Below are 15566 nucleotides of genomic sequence, written 5' to 3'. Positions count from 1 at the left end.
GTTTGTAGGCAAGGAAGACTTCCCAATGGAAAAAGATTCCTGACCTTAAACGTTGAAGAAACAGAAGAATTGACCCAGTAAGACTGTATCAAAAGGATCCTACCTGCATTTAGGTTTCCATAAACCAACAATCCACCTAGCTAGTTCCTTTCCTTTCATGACACTAGGCCAAATTTCTTTGGAAGAAAAACCATTGAGCTGCTGCTTCCCCCACAAAACACTTAGAGTCAATGTGGGACTCTAGCCAAATTAGTAACAGGGAGTTCAAAGCCAATAATGTTAGAAATGATTTGCTTTATTATAGATAGCCATAGATTAAAATCATACTAATTTCCCTTCTTTCTCTTTGTAAATATGTATTCACAATGCCTACATACAGAATTAACATATGGTTATTAAACGACAATGGGAAACAAGAAATGTAATCTTTTACTATATAAGTTTACATAAACATAGAAATAACAGAAAATCTTTTTTTAATGCTCCAGGTGCTTTTCTTAAAGTTTTAATTTTCCATTTTTCCCTAAAAGCATGACAAGTAATTTTAAAATTAAACTATAAATCATTTGGTATTATAGTCTCTATTAATGATTCAATTTCCAGATTAGATTGTTTATTATAATATGCCAACATAAGATATTAATGAATATGTGTTTATTGGTTATGCTTAAGTATTATTTTCAGGAAAGTGAATCTGTGGCTCTGAGGCAAATATTAAACAGACATGTGTCAAAGATTTTATTTAACCTGTTAATTAATGAATGGACCAGAAAAGTTAAAATCAGTTCAAAGAACATTTGATGAGGTAAGTATAGAGGTAATTTTAAGAAAACATATTAGGGTGAGATTCTTGGGTTAGGTATAAAACCAGTTAATGTCTTTCTGGGCAATAAATTGTGACTTTCACAGTTATCTCTTCATTGGAGAGAAATGATTTGCATATTTACCTGAGAAAAATCTGTACATTAGGTTGTGTTCCTAAAGAGTCGTAAATTTTGAAAAGTAAATAGAAAAGTAATAAAAGAGCATCTAGTAATCTATTGCTTGTTTCCAAACTTCAGGTAATATTTCTAATAGTTATATGTAGGCACTTCTTCAAAGACATTATTCTAAAATTCTGTCACTACACTAGTACCTAAGTGTGGTTTGATTAAATTGGTGAGTCACTTCAATAATATACCAAAGTAGACAGTGTTGGCTTTTATGCTAAATTGGCTGCTTACAATTTCTGGTTTGGTCAAGATCTTATTTGATATTTGAAATTTTTTAAAATACACTTCCTAAAAATGGTCTGATAAATCTAGGTGCATTATTCCCATTAAAAGAGAAGCTAAAACTTAAGTCATAGTAATAACTATTTTAAAGAGATGGATGAATAAGGAAGGAGTCTCTTTATAATAAGAAAATGCATTAGAAATGTTTTTAGTTATCGCATGCTGGATCTAAACTGAATTATGTCCTTCTAAAATTCATGTGTTGAAACCCTAACCCACAATGTGACTGTATTGGGAGACAGAATCTTTAGAGAGGTAATTAAGGATAAATGAGGTCCTAAGAGTGGAGCCCTAATCCAATATACCTGGTGTCCATATAAAAAGAGGGAGAGACACCAGAAATACGCCCACACGGAGAGGAAAGGCCATGGGAGGACATAGCAACAAGGCGACCTTGAATACACAAAGGAGATTGATCTCAAGAAAAACCAACCTTGCTGGCCTCTTGATCTTGGAATTCCAGGCTCCATGACTGTGAGAAAATAAATTTCTGTTGTTTAAGCCATGCAGTCTGTGGCATTTTGTATGGTTTTCCTAGCCAACTAATACAATCTCTATTCACTAGAACATGTTTTTGGTGAGAAATAAAACTTGTAATTTACAATGTATGTAAATGCACATTAGTCATAATTATTAAATAAATTGGTTACATTAACTAAATTAGCTATTAGACACATTAGTCATAATCACTTTATTCCTAAAAGTGCTTAGGTTAGAAGAACCTGAAAAACTAACCAGAGAAAGCGACATAATAAAAACCACCAAAATATTTCCTATAAAATGTCTTAATTTATCAGCTCATTCCTTTGCCCTTACCAGCATGTCTCTTCCAATTTTTTTAAACTAATTCAACCTTTTACTTTCTCACTTCTCAAAATGCATATTCTCCATTCTCTGAACTGAAACACTGACAAATATCTTGTTTATTTCAATTGCTTCTAAGAGAAAATGCCACTAGTTTCATAGAACCTGACTCCATTGGACAGCTGGTCATGTTTCTTAATCCCAGTCTGCGTTGCTCCTGGCTAGTTCTACTCACCAGAAGGTGTTGAATGAAAAGGGCTGTTTGAATCACAGTCCTGCCTTGCTAAGGCCTTGTTCAGCAATATCTGTTTGTATTTTTACATAGACTTAGAACTATGTAATAGACTAAATGTGACAAGCATGCGACCACTTTCCAGGGTCGAATACTCTTCAGAAAGCCAGATTTGGGGTTTCATTCAGTGATACTTAGTTTTCCTTTAAGAATCATAGACAAATGTTGAGGAAAAATAATACAATCAGAAAGTTACTCATTTCATTGTATTTGCACTCTAAGAAAAAAAATTTAATTAAAGGTCTGACTGAATCCCTGATATTTTTGACATGCTACGTAGTACTGGAAACCCTATTACTTCCTCTGAGCTTTGCTTTCTTTATATTCTTTTTTCCCTTCCAATTTTCCATAGTCTTTTTTAAAAAGTAAGATCTTTTTTTTTTCTTCTACTCATTAATAGTTTGAGATTTGAGACCTCTTCTGGCAGCTTTACCAAATGATAAAAACATGAAGCCTGGTTGTTTAAATCTCTTACGCAAACAGTATGAACTCCTTTTTGTGGTCCAGAAAAAAAGAGTCAGTCACCACCACAGTGAGTGCTGGTTACATGAAACAAAACATGGACACATTCTTATTCACTTGGCTTGTTACTTTGAGCCCCACTTTCAAGCATTAAGAGCAAACGCCATGTAAAATGAATTATATATTCCAAGAGAGAGGAGTGGCAATTTTTTTGGTATGTTTGTCTTTTCTTTTGAAAAGATAAAATCAGCCTTCAGTTTTAGTAGACATTCCTTTTTGAATTGAATCACTGAGTTAGTGAATAATACCGAGTTTGCATGGCCATATGTTGGATGCAAACACGGAGCCAAGGGTAATTGAAATGACTTCCTCAAGATCACTCAAGAGCCACTGGAGGAGTGTTGCTCCCAGAACAATAATTTTTTTTTTTTATTTTGTCACATGGCTATAAGAAACCTATACCTGATCTCCAGGATATTTCTCTAAATAAAAGGTAATCAGTGGTCAGACATGCGGCAAATATATTAGACTGCTGCTTTTACCCTGGTGTGCTATTATTTGGGGCTTATGAATAGCAAATGTAAAGTAATCTCAGAAGGAATTTTATTCTAATGTTCTTTCAAATAATAAAACCTTTTGTTTGAAAGGAATTAGGATGACAAAAACCTAAGATTATGGGAAACCTGGTAGCAGATCTTTCCTTGGCAAGATTAGAGTGAGTTATGACCAGTCGGTGGTAAACAAGTTTCATTCATTTTCCATTTCTAAGTTGAACTTCAGAGGAGCAGTTGCCAACAGCACTGTGGCCAATCATTTAGTCACAATGCATTGTTTTGAAGACATATGGTACCATTTTAACCTATCCATCTAGTATTCTACAACCAGTCCTTCTACCCAGACTGAACATTAGGTGTTCTGATTGTTAAAATTTTAACATAGTCACATGTTGATGGGGAAATATAAGGCTTTTCATTTTCGTCACTACACTGGATGGTAAGTTGTTTTCCAGGAAACTACAAGGTGTTAAAATGCCTCTTCTATTTATATCATCAACATTCTAAATATATTATGTAACTTATACATACATGTCAAACGTTTTCTTCCATAGAGTGATAACATTAGTTACTGTGTATGAATTTTTTTTTTTACTTCTTAATACCAATTTCAGTAGCTTGATTTAAGAAACAAAAACAAGAGTGCAAGAAATAGATTTACAAATAAATGGTTTCCACCTTTTGGGCTTCCTTATGCATCAATAATTTTTCTACCAAGTAGATTCTGTGTGCCTCTCAAAAAAAAGGAACAGTCTTTGTCATGAAAGACGCTCTCTCAAAGTATCTTTGTCCCCCAGATCCCCAAATCATATGACTTCTTAATGATTGCTTTATTTTTTTCTCACTCACTAATGGAAAAATTGTCTTTACTTTTTAAGATATTACGGAGGTGTATATAATGTCTTATGGGATGTTAACTCTTCCTAATCACAAATACATTTAATGATACAGAGAATGCAATGAATAATTTAGCAACGATAAATTATTTTCAAAAGGCAGCTTTATTTTGATGTTGATTTGAGAATTCTACCTAGGAACAAAAACAAAACAAAACAAGATGAAAAAAACCTTGCATAGCTACCTCAAAGTAAATAGTCTGGCACAAGTGTAAATGGGATTCTTCAAATATATTTTAATCAGATTGAATATTTTGATATGTAATAAAATTTGCCACAACTCATGCAGATGTTTTATTAATAATGGGTTTGTTCATAGGATACATACATAGAGAGGCAGGTATTTTTATTCATTTATGGAAAGGGGTTTGATAAGAAATCATTATTTTTTTTCTCTTAAAATTTGTTATAGGGACTATACTTTTTTTTTTTTTTTTTGAGACAGAGTCTTACTCTGTCACCCAGGCTGGAGTGCAGTGGCATAATCTTGGCTCACTGCGACCTCTGCCTCCTGGGTGCAAGCAGTTCTCCTGCCTCAGCCTCCTGAGTAGCTGGGACTACAGGTGTGTGCCACCACACTCGGCTAATTTTTTATATTTTTAATAGAGATGAGGTTTCGCCATGTTGACCAGGCTGGTCTCAAACTCCTGACCTCGTGATCTGCCCTCCTCGGCCTCCCAAAGTGCTGGGATTACAGGCGTGAGCCATCGCACCTGGCATAAAGAATATATTTCTTTGGAACTCCTTCATGATGTTAATTCTTTTTTTTTTTTTTTTTTAACAAGGAACTGAGTATGCGTATATTTCATCAGGGGAGGGGCTAGGACTCCCACTTGGAGGCCTCAGGATTTCTGCTGGGCATCGCGAAGAAGCTTCTCCTCCCGCCGCTTCCGTACCCTCTCTTTGAATTCTTCTATCTCTTTTTTTTTTTTTTTTTTTTTAATTTATTTATTATTATTATACTTTAAGTTGTAGGGTACATGTGCATAACGTGCAGGTTTGTTACATATGTATACTTGTGCCATGTTGGTCTGCTGCACCCATCAACTCGTCATTTGCATCAGGTATAACTCCCAATGCAATCCCTCCCCCCTCCCCCCTCCCCATGATAGGCCCCGGTGTGTCATGTTCCCCTTCCTGAGTCCAAGTGATCTCATTGTTCAGTTCCCACCTATGAGTGAGAACATGCGGTGTTTGGTTTTCTGTTCTTGTGATAGTTTGCTAAGAATGATGGTTTCCAGCTGCATCCATGTCCCTACAAAGGACGCAAACTCATCCTTTTTTATGGCTGCATAGTATTCCATGGTGTATATGTGCCACATTTTCTTAATCCAATCTGTCACTGATGGACATTTGGGTTGATTCCAAGTCTTTGCTATTGTGAATAGTGCTGCAATAAACATACGTGTGCATGTGTCTTTATAGCAGCATAATTTATAATCCTTTGGGTATATCCCCAGTAATGGGATGGCTGGGTCATACGGTACATCTAGTTCTAGATCCTTGAGGAATCGCCATACTGTTTTCCATAGTGGTTGAACTAGTTTACAATCCCACCAACAGTGTAAAAGTGTTCCTATTTCTCCACATCCTCTCCAGCACCTGTTGTTTCCTGACTTTTGAATGATCGCCATTCTAACTGGTGTGAGATGGTATCTCATTGTGGTTTTGATTTGCATTTCTCTGATGGCCAGTGATGATGAGCATTTCTTCATATGTCTTTTGGCTGTATGAATGTCTTCTTTTGAGAAATGTCTATTCATATCCTTTGCCCACTTTTTGATGGGGTTGTTTGTTTTTTTCTTGTAAATTTGTTTGAGTTCTTTGTAGGTTCTGGATATTAGCCCTTTGTCAGATGAGTAGATTGCAAAAATTTTCTCCCATTCTGTAGGTTGCCTGTTCACTCTGATGGTAGTTTCTTTTGCTGTGCAGAAGCTCTTTAGTTTAATTAGATCCCATTTGTCAATTTTAGCTTTTGCTGCCGTTGCTTTTGGTGTTTTAGACATGAAGTCTTTGCCCATGCCTATGTCCTGAATGGTACTACCTAGGTTTTCCTCTAGGATTTTTATGGTATTAGGTCTAACATTTAAGTCTCTAATCCATCTTGAATTAATTTTCGTATAAGGAGTAAGGAAAGGATCCAGTTTCAGCTTTCTACTTATGGCTAGCCAATTTTCCCAGCACCATTTATTAAATAGGGAATCCTTTCCCCATTTCTTGTTTTTCTCAGGTTTGTCAAAGATCAGATGGCTGTAGATGTGTGGTATTATTTCTGAGGACTCTGTTCTGTTCCATTGGTCTATATTTCTGTTTTGGTACCAGTACCATGCTGTTTTGGTTACTGTAGCCTTGTAGTATAGTTTGAAGTCAGGTAGCGTGATGCCTCCAGCTTTGTTCTTTTGACTTAGGATTGTCTTGGAGATGCGGGCTCTTTTTTGGTTCCATATGAACTTTAAAGCAGTTTTTTCCAATTCTGTGAAGAAACTCATTGGTAGCTTGATGGGGATGGCATTGAATCTATAAATTACCTTGGGCAGTATGGCCATTTTCACGATATTGATTCTTCCTATCCATGAGCATGGTATGTTCTTCCATTTGTTTGTGTCCTCTTTTATTTCACTGAGCAGTGGTTTGTAGTTCTCCTTGAAGAGGTCCTTTACATCCCTTGTAAGTTGGATTCCTAGGTATTTTATTCTCTTTGTAGCAATTGTGAATGGAAGTTCATTCATGATTTGGCTCTGTGTTTGTCTGTTATTGGTGTATAAGAATGCTTGTGATTTTTGCACATTAATTTTGTATCCTGAGACTTTGCTGAAGTTGCTTATCAGCTTAAGGAGATTTTGGGCTGAGACAATGGGGTTTTCTAAATATACAATCATGTCATCTGCAGACAGGGACAATTTGACTTCTTCTTTTCCTAACTGAATACCCCTGATTTCTTTCTCTTGCCTAATTGCCCTAGCCAGAACTTCCAACACTATGTTGAATAGGAGTGGTGAGAGAGGGCATCCCTGTCTTGTGCCAGTTTTCAAAGGGAATTTTTCCAGTTTTTGCCCATTCAGTATGATATTGGCTGTGGGTTTGTCATAAATAGCTCTTATTATTTTGAGGTACGTTCCATCAATACCGAATTTATTGAGCGTTTTTAGCATGAAGGGCTGTTGAATTTTGTCAAAAGCCTTTTCTGCATCTATTGAAATAATCATGTGGTTCTTGTCTTTGGTTCTGTTTATATGCTGGATTATGTTTATTGATTTGCGAATGTTGAACCAGCCTTGCATCCCAGGGATGAAGCCCACTTGATCATGTTGGATAAGCTTTTTGATGTGTTGTTGAATCCGGTTTGCCAGTATTTTATTGAGGATTTTTGCATCGATGTTCATCAGGGATATTGGTCTAAAATTCTCTTTTTTTGTTGTGTCTCTGCCAGGCTTTGGTATCAGGATGATGTTGGCCTCATAAAATGAGTTAGGGAGGATTCCCTCTTTTTCTATTGATTGGAATAGTTTCAGAAGGAATGGTACCAACTCCTCCTTATACCTCTGGTAGAATTCAGCTGTGAATCCATCTGGTCCTGGACTTTTTTTGGTTGGTAGGCTATTAATTATTGCCTCAATTTCAGAGCCTACTATTGGTCTATTCAGGGATTCAACTTCTTCCTGGTTTAGTCTTGGAAGAGTGTAAGTGTCCAGGAAATTATCCATTTCTTCTAGGTTTTCCAGTTTATTTGCGTAGAGGTGTTTATAGTATTCTCTGATGGTAGTTTGTATTTCTGTGGGGTCGGTGGTGATATCCCCTTTATCATTTTTAATTGCGTCGATTTGATTCTTCTCTCTTTTCTTCTTTATTAGTCTTGCTAGTGGTCTGTCAATTTTGTTGATCTTTTCAAAAAACCAACTCCTGGATTCATTGATTTTTTGGAGGGTTTTTTGTGTCTCTATCTCCTTCAGTTCTGCTCTGATCTTAGTTATTTCTTGCCTTCTGCTAGCTTTCGAATGTGTTTGCTCTTGCTTCTCTAGTTCTTTTAATTGCGATGTTAGAGTGTCAATTTTTGATCTTTCCTGCTTTCTCTTGTGGGCATTTAGTGCTATAAATTTCCCTCTACACACTGCTTTAAATGTGTCCCAGAGATTCTGGTATGTTGTATCTTTGTTCTCATTGGTTTCAAAGAACATCTTGATTTCTGCCTTCATTTCGTTATGTACCCAGTAGTCATTCAGGAGCAGGTTGTTCAGTTTCCATGTAGTTGAGCGGTTTTGATTGAGTTTCTTAGTCCTGAGTTCTAGTTTGATTGCACTGTGGTCTGAGAGACAGTTTGTTATAATTTCTGTTCTTGTACATTTGCTGAGGAGTGCTTTACTTCCAATTATATGGTCAATTTTGGAGTAAGTACGATGTGGTGCTGAGAAGAATGTATATTCTGTTGATTTGGGGTGGAGAGTTCTATAGATGTCTATTAGGTCTGCTTGCTGCAGAGATGAGTTCAATTCCTGGATATCCTTGTTAACTTTCTGTCTTGTTGATCTGTCTAATGTTGACAGTGGAGTGTTGAAGTCTCCCATTATTATTGTATGGGAGTCTAAGTCTCTTTGTAAGTCTCTAAGGACTTGCTTTATGAATCTGGGTGCTCCTGTATTGGGTGCATATATATTTAGGATAGTTAGCTCTTCCTGTTGAATTGATCCCTTTACCATTATGTAATGGCCTTCTTTGTCTCTTTTGATCTTTGATGGTTTAAAGTCTGTTTTATCAGAGACTAGGATTGCAACCCCTGCTTTTTTTTGTTCTCCATTTGCTTGGTAAATCTTCCTCCATCCCTTTATTTTGAGCCTATGTATGTCTCTGCATGTGAGATGGGTCTCCTGAATACAGCAGACTGATGGGTCTTGACTCTTTATCCAGTTTGCCAGTCTGTGTCTTTTCATTGGAGCATTTAGTCCATTTACATTTAAGGTTAAGATTGTTATGTGTGAACTTGATCCTGCCATTATGATATTAACTGATTATTTTGCTCGTTAGTTGATGCAGTTTCTTCCTAGCCTCGATGGTCTTTACATTTTGGCATGTTTTTGCAATGGCTGGTACCGGTTGTTCCTTTCCATGTTGAGTGCTTCCTTCAGGGTCTCTTGTAAGGCAGGCCTAGTGGTGACAAAATCTCTAAGCATTTGCTTATCTGTAAAGGATTGTATTTCTCCTTCACTTATGAAACTTAGTTTGGCTGGATATGAAATTCTGGGTTTAAAATTCTTTTCTTTAAGAATGTTGAATATTGGCCCCCACTCTCTTCTGGCTTGTAGAGTTTCTGCCGAGAGATCTGCTGTGAGTCTGATGGGCTTCCCTTTGTGGGTAACCCGACCTTTCTCTCTGGCTGCCCTTAAGATTTTTTCCTTCATTTCAACTTTGGTGAATCTGGCAATTATGTGTCTTGGAGTTGCTCTTCTCGAGGAGTATCTTTGTGGCGTTCTCTGTATTTCCTGGATTTGAATGTTGGCCTGCCCTACTAGGTTGGGGAAGTTCTCCTGGATGATATCCTGAAGAGTGTTTTCCAACTTGGTTCCATTTTCCTCCTCACTTTCAGGCACCCCAATCAGACGTAGATTTGGTCTTTTTACATAATCCCATACTTCTTGCAGGCTTTGTTCATTTCTTTTTCTTCTTTTTTCTTTTGGTTTCTCTTCTCGCTTCATTTCATTCATTTGATCCTCAATCGCTGATACTCTTTCTTCCAGTTGATCGAGTCGGTTACTGAAGCTTGTGCATTTGTCACGTATTTCTCGTGTCATGGTTTTCATCTCTTTCATTTCGTTTATGATCTTCTCTGCATTAATTACTCTAGCCGTCAATTCTTCCACTTTTTTTTCAAGATTTTTAGTTTCTTTGCGCTGGGTACGTAATTCCTCCTTTAGCTCTGAGAAATTTGATGGACTGAAGCCTTCTTCTCTCATCTCGTCAAAGTCATTCTCCGTCCAGCTTTGATCCGTTGCTGGCGATGAGCTGCGCTCCTTTGCCGGGGGAGATGCACTCTTATTTTTTGAATTTCCAGCTTTTCTGCCCTGCTTTTTCCCCATCTTTGTGGTTTTATCTGCCTCTGGTCTTTGATGATGGTGATGTACTGATGGGGTTTTGGTGTAGGTGTCCTTCCTGTTTGATAGTTTTCCTTCTAACAGTCAGGACCCTCAGCTGTAGGTCTGTTGGAGATTGCTTGAGGTCCACTCCAGACCCTGTTTGCCTGGGTATCAGCAGCAGAGGCTGCAGAAGATAGAATATTTCTGAACAGCGAGTGTACCTGTCTGATTCTTGCTTTGGAAGCTTCCTCTCAGGGGTGTACTCCACCCTGTGAGGTGTGGGGTGTCAGACTGCCCCTAGTGGGGGATGTCTCCCAGTTAGGCTACTCAGGGGTCAGGGACCCGCTTGAGCAGGCAGTCTGTCCCTTCTCAGATCTCAACCTCGTGTTGGGAGATCCACTGCTCTCTTCAAAGCTGTCAGACAGAGTCGTTTGCGTCTGCAGAGGTTTCTGCTGCTTTTTTGTTGTTGTTGTTGTTGTTGTTGTTGTTGTGTAGCTGTGCCCTGTCCCCAGAGGTGGAGTCTACAGAGACAGGCAGGTTTCCTTGAGCTGCTGTGAGCTCCACCCAGTTGGAGCTTCCCAGCAGCTTTGTTTACCTACTTAAGCCTCAGCAATGGCGGGCGCCCCTCCCCCAGCCTCGCTGCTGCCTTGCCGGTAGATCACAGACTGCTGTGCTAGCAATGAGGGAGGCTCCGTGGGCGTGGGACCCTCCCGGCCAGGTGTGGGATATGATCTCCTGGTGTGCCTGTTTGCTTAAAGCGCAATATTGGGGTGGGAGTTACCCGATTTTCCAGGTGTTGTGTGTCTCAGTTCCCCTGGCTAGGAAAAGGGATTCCCTTCCCCCTTGCGCTTCCCAGGTGAGGCGATGCCTTGCCCTGCTTCAGCTCTCGCTGGTCGGGCTGCAGCAGCTGACCAGCGCCGATCGTCGGGCACTCCCCAGTGAGATGAACCCAGTACCTCAGTTGAAAATGCAGAAATCACCGGTCTTCTGTGTCGCTCGCGCTGGGAGTTGGAGACTGGAGCTGTTCCTATTCGGCCATCTTGCTCTGCCCCCCCCGAATTCTTCTATTTCTTGAAGCTTCTCAGGTGTCCACAGCTCCCTCTTGTGCTGTATGACGTAGCCCTCAAACCACTCGGCCTGATTGGAAACCCAGAACATCGCCACAGGGAAAGTGAGGTAGAGTATCATCCGAAATATCTCCAGCTTCACCCCCATCTCGTTTCTCACCCCCATCTCGTTTCGTTAATTCTAATGAATACGTATTTATTAATTAAGTTTCCTAGAATTATAACTGAAAACACAACTAAAAAGAAAAGGAAAACAACTCCAGCCAGCTTCCCAAAAGGAAAAATTATGGAATTTTATTGAGCCATGGTGAGGAATCCAAGAATCAAGTAAACGACCAAGAATGAAAATCTAGGAATCTCACAGACTTTTAATCTAAAATACTATAGTTAAACTGACTTAGTTCTAAAGATTTTCAGAAACCAACTCCTCAGTTACAAATGTCCAGTTTCTGAGGGCAAAATGTCTGATTTTTCTAGCTTAAATGCCCACATTACAATTGTGTGCCCTGGTGGAAGTAAGGGGCAGATTTTAACAAGTGAAATTTCCAGATATTGAGGGTCAGTGTAAGGTTGGAAGACGTTCCCAAAGCAGGGTAAATTGAATGCAGACAAATCACATTTGGGAATTGTAGTGGATACCAAACTGTATGAGGTCACATGAGCTTGAGAACATGTCCTCGAAGAGTTTACAATTCAGTTTTGCAACATAATAATAAGACTGATTGAAAGATAAATACAAACAAATAATTCAAATAATAGTTGAAAGAAATAAAACGTCTATACTTTGTACAGAGAATAGCAGGTAGCAGGCCAGAAAGATCACTTAAAAGTAGAATGGCTAATGTAGGTTTTGTCCTTCATAAACTTTTCTTTTTTAAAACGAAGTTCTTCTAATGTTTGCTCAGAAAGTATTTTAGGTGGAAGAAATTCATTGGCAGATGAGGTATAATTCCTTTTCCTTGGTTAAAACAGTAAAATTCTGGAAAGAAACTGTCAGGCTGTGACTTTGTATTACACCCGCTTATGAATAGCTGCACAGATTTTATTGTGTGTGATCGTCCAAATGGGATAAAGCTGTGTATGTGTGTTTGATTTATGATACTGTAATATTAAAAATTTGATTCAGGAAAATTGTTTTGTTGCCTTAAGATTTGGGAAAGAAATGTCTACTAGGTTTTATTTATGAGATATTTCTTCATGGGCAAAATAAAATGGACATTGAATGTTGATGATAGGAATTTGATCATTTTTAAAAATGCTGGTTTTGATTTTGTTTAAATTATGTTTATTTTGTTGTATAGATTTTTTTTTTCTTAACTTTTGACACTTTGCCTAAGGACATAAAGTATCTGCATGATGCTTTCTTTGTATATCTGCGTGAAGAAACGGGAGTTTCTTCAAATTTGAATGTTGTTGCCTGTTGATGCGTGGTTATATCCTGAAATATTAACTTACAAATAAGATGATAAAAGAAGCAGCTAACATTTTGCCAGGCAATGCCATCATGCTTACACAAGGGCCAATAATTCTTCCCTGGTAAAACAGCAGCTTGATCCGTGTCAGGCACTGTTCTAAGCTGGCGCCCACAAAGCCATAAAGCTTTCATATGATTCTGAAATTACATATATACATAGAAACACATTCCCAATAGAAGAAACTATTATGTGTTCTTTGATAAAATGTTTTAACTACTCTGACAAGGACCTTATGAGACTCAAATCATGAATATTAAAGGTATAAATTCATCTTCATAAACAAATGATAATAAACTCATGAAGTGTTTTAGAAACTTGTATATCATTCTCAAATTTAGAAAACAGCATCTATTTTAACAATTTTTGGGCATGTCCTACTAAAGGGCTTATGAAAACTATTTTTTTATAGAACAAATCCTATTGATTTTCAAAGAGGTATTTGATAACATGTTTACATTTTGTGAAATTTTTGGTATGATAGGAATTCCAATTGGGTGCAAATGCTTGTGGAATGGGCATATTTCTAAGTCTAGCTAGTATACCTGGTAAATAGTAGAGACAACCCAGGAAGGGTAGGACAAAGGAACACCATATGGTAGCATTCTGTAATTTTTGCACAGACTTTATCAATCAAGTAAACAAACACCTTGACATATCACCTTTTCCATCCTAACAAAAAAGTTCTTATTCTGCATATTAGCTGGCCATTTAAAGAGCTTACAAAAAGGTTAATATATCTGAGTATGCTTTCTTAGCTGTAAATTCCTCCCTTTGGGAAAAAAAAATTTGAAAAGTGCTTATTGTGATAAGAGTATGTGAGTGATAGTTCTGCTTCATCCCCTGAGAAACACTCTCTACTTTCTTCAGGTTTGTATCATCAGGTTTCATCAGTCTTGCCACTAAGATATTCTCTATAAAGTCCAATCTATAGTCTCTTTATGGCAATGAGTCACCAAATACTTAAACTATTAAGTTACTTCATGATCTTTTATCCCCTGAATAAATTACTTAGGTTCTTTATCATGCCTCAGAAGCAACTCAGGCTCTGAGCACAGTTCTAAGCTAGGCAAGGTTTACCCTGTCACTCAGCCTTCTGATGCTGCGAACTTCTTCACTTTGAGACTCTTCTTTCCATCTATAGTCACAGCAGTGTCCTCCTGGCACCCTTTGTGGATACTATTATCAAGGGAGACTCAAAATCTGTTTCCAGGGACAGTAAAGGACTGTTTGCAGTTTTAAATATTTCCTTCCTGACAATGCATATATTTCTACTAAAAGTGAGATCAAAGCCTTGAATTTAAACTTGAGTCTTAACACTTTTGAAAATATAATTTTAAAATATAATCAGGTTGGCCGGGCCACTGGCTCATGCCTGTAATCCCAGCACTCTGGGAGGCCAAGGTAGGCAGATCACCTGAGGTCAGGAGTTCAAGACCAGCCTGGCCAACATGGTGAAACCCCACTCTACTAAAAATACAAAAATTAGCTGGGCGCAGTGCAACGTGCCTGTAATCCCAGCTACTTGGGAGGCTGAGACAGGAGAATCGCTTGAACTCAGAAGGCGGAGATTGCGGGTGAGCTGAGATTCTGCCACTGCACTCCAGCCTGGGCGATAGAGCAAGACTCCGTCTCAATAAAATAAAATAAAATAAATAAATAAATAAATAAAATGTAATCAGGCATTTCTCCAGAAGAAAAAAGTACACACAAGTTTTCACAAAATCTTAGGGAAAGATAATATCTGGGAAAGCTATAGAAGGAATATATGTTTTAAAATCACTATAAAATGAGCTGGGCATGGTGGCTCACGCCCATAATCCCTCAGCCTTTGGGAGGCCGAGGTGGGCGGATCACTTGAGGTCAGGAGTTTGAGACCAGCCTGGTCAACATGGTGAAACCCTGTCTGTACTAAAAATACAAAATTAGCCAGGCGTGATGGTGCAGGCCTGTAATTCTAGCTACTCCAGAGGCTGAGGCAGGAAAACTGCTTGAACTTGGGAGGTGGAGGTTGCAGTGAACTAAGATCGAGCCATAGCACTCCAGCCTGGGTGACAAGAGCTAGATTCCCTCTCTCGAAAAAAAATAAAAAAATAAAAAATAAAATCACTGTAAAATGAATAAACATGTTAGGGCATAATTTTGAATATCAGTGAAAAATTTTTCTTAATTCTAGAGTTTTCCCTTCATCCATCTGCATATTGGTAGCCTGGTATAAAGAAAAATATTTTTCCAAATATTTAATATTTAAAAAGAATATTAAAACTTTTTTTCATTTTCTTATATAATCTCTCGCTAAATGCAGTATTTTATGGTGGTTGGGACACTCTAGAAAGTGTTAACTGATCCACAGCTGGGTGTGGTGGCTCACGCCTGTAATCCCAGCACTTTGGGAAGCCGAGGTGGGCGGATCACAAGGTCAGGAATTTGAGTCCAGCCTGGCCAATATGGTGAAACTCTGGCTCCACTAAAAATACAAAAATCAGCTGAGCGTGGTGTCAGGTGCCTATAGTCCCAGCTACTCGGGAGACTGAGGCAGGAGAATCGCTTGAACCCAGGAGGCGGAGGATGCAGTGAACCAAGATCGTGCCACTACACTCCAGCCTAGGTGATAGAGCAAGACGCTGTCTCAAAAAAAAAAAAAAAAAAAAAAAAAAAAAAGCGTTAACGGATCCAAATT

The 15566-nt window shown here is 38.2% G+C and overlaps 1 protein-coding gene across 1 annotated transcript; it reads right to left on the bottom strand.

Moving 5' to 3' along the window:
• Positions 1 to 5105: 5105 nt before the first annotated feature.
• LOC112636688 (protein PET100 homolog, mitochondrial-like) lies at positions 5106 to 11565 on the bottom strand. Its single transcript, XM_025405505.1, has 2 exons — positions 11397 to 11565; positions 5106 to 5192 (listed from the first exon to the last, which is right to left on the bottom strand). Exons 1-2 carry the CDS (start codon positions 11560 to 11562, stop codon positions 5125 to 5127), a joined length of 234 nt encoding a protein of 77 aa, XP_025261290.1. The 5' UTR covers positions 11563 to 11565; the 3' UTR covers positions 5106 to 5124.
• Between the last annotated feature and the right edge of the window lie 4001 nt (positions 11566 to 15566).

Source organism: Theropithecus gelada, chromosome 12 (assembly GCF_003255815.1).
Source record: "Theropithecus gelada isolate Dixy chromosome 12, Tgel_1.0, whole genome shotgun sequence".
Lineage (NCBI taxonomy): Eukaryota > Metazoa > Chordata > Mammalia > Primates > Cercopithecidae > Theropithecus > Theropithecus gelada.
Note: the sequence above shows the minus strand (reverse complement) of the source record. Positions and strands in the feature narration are given on the sequence as shown.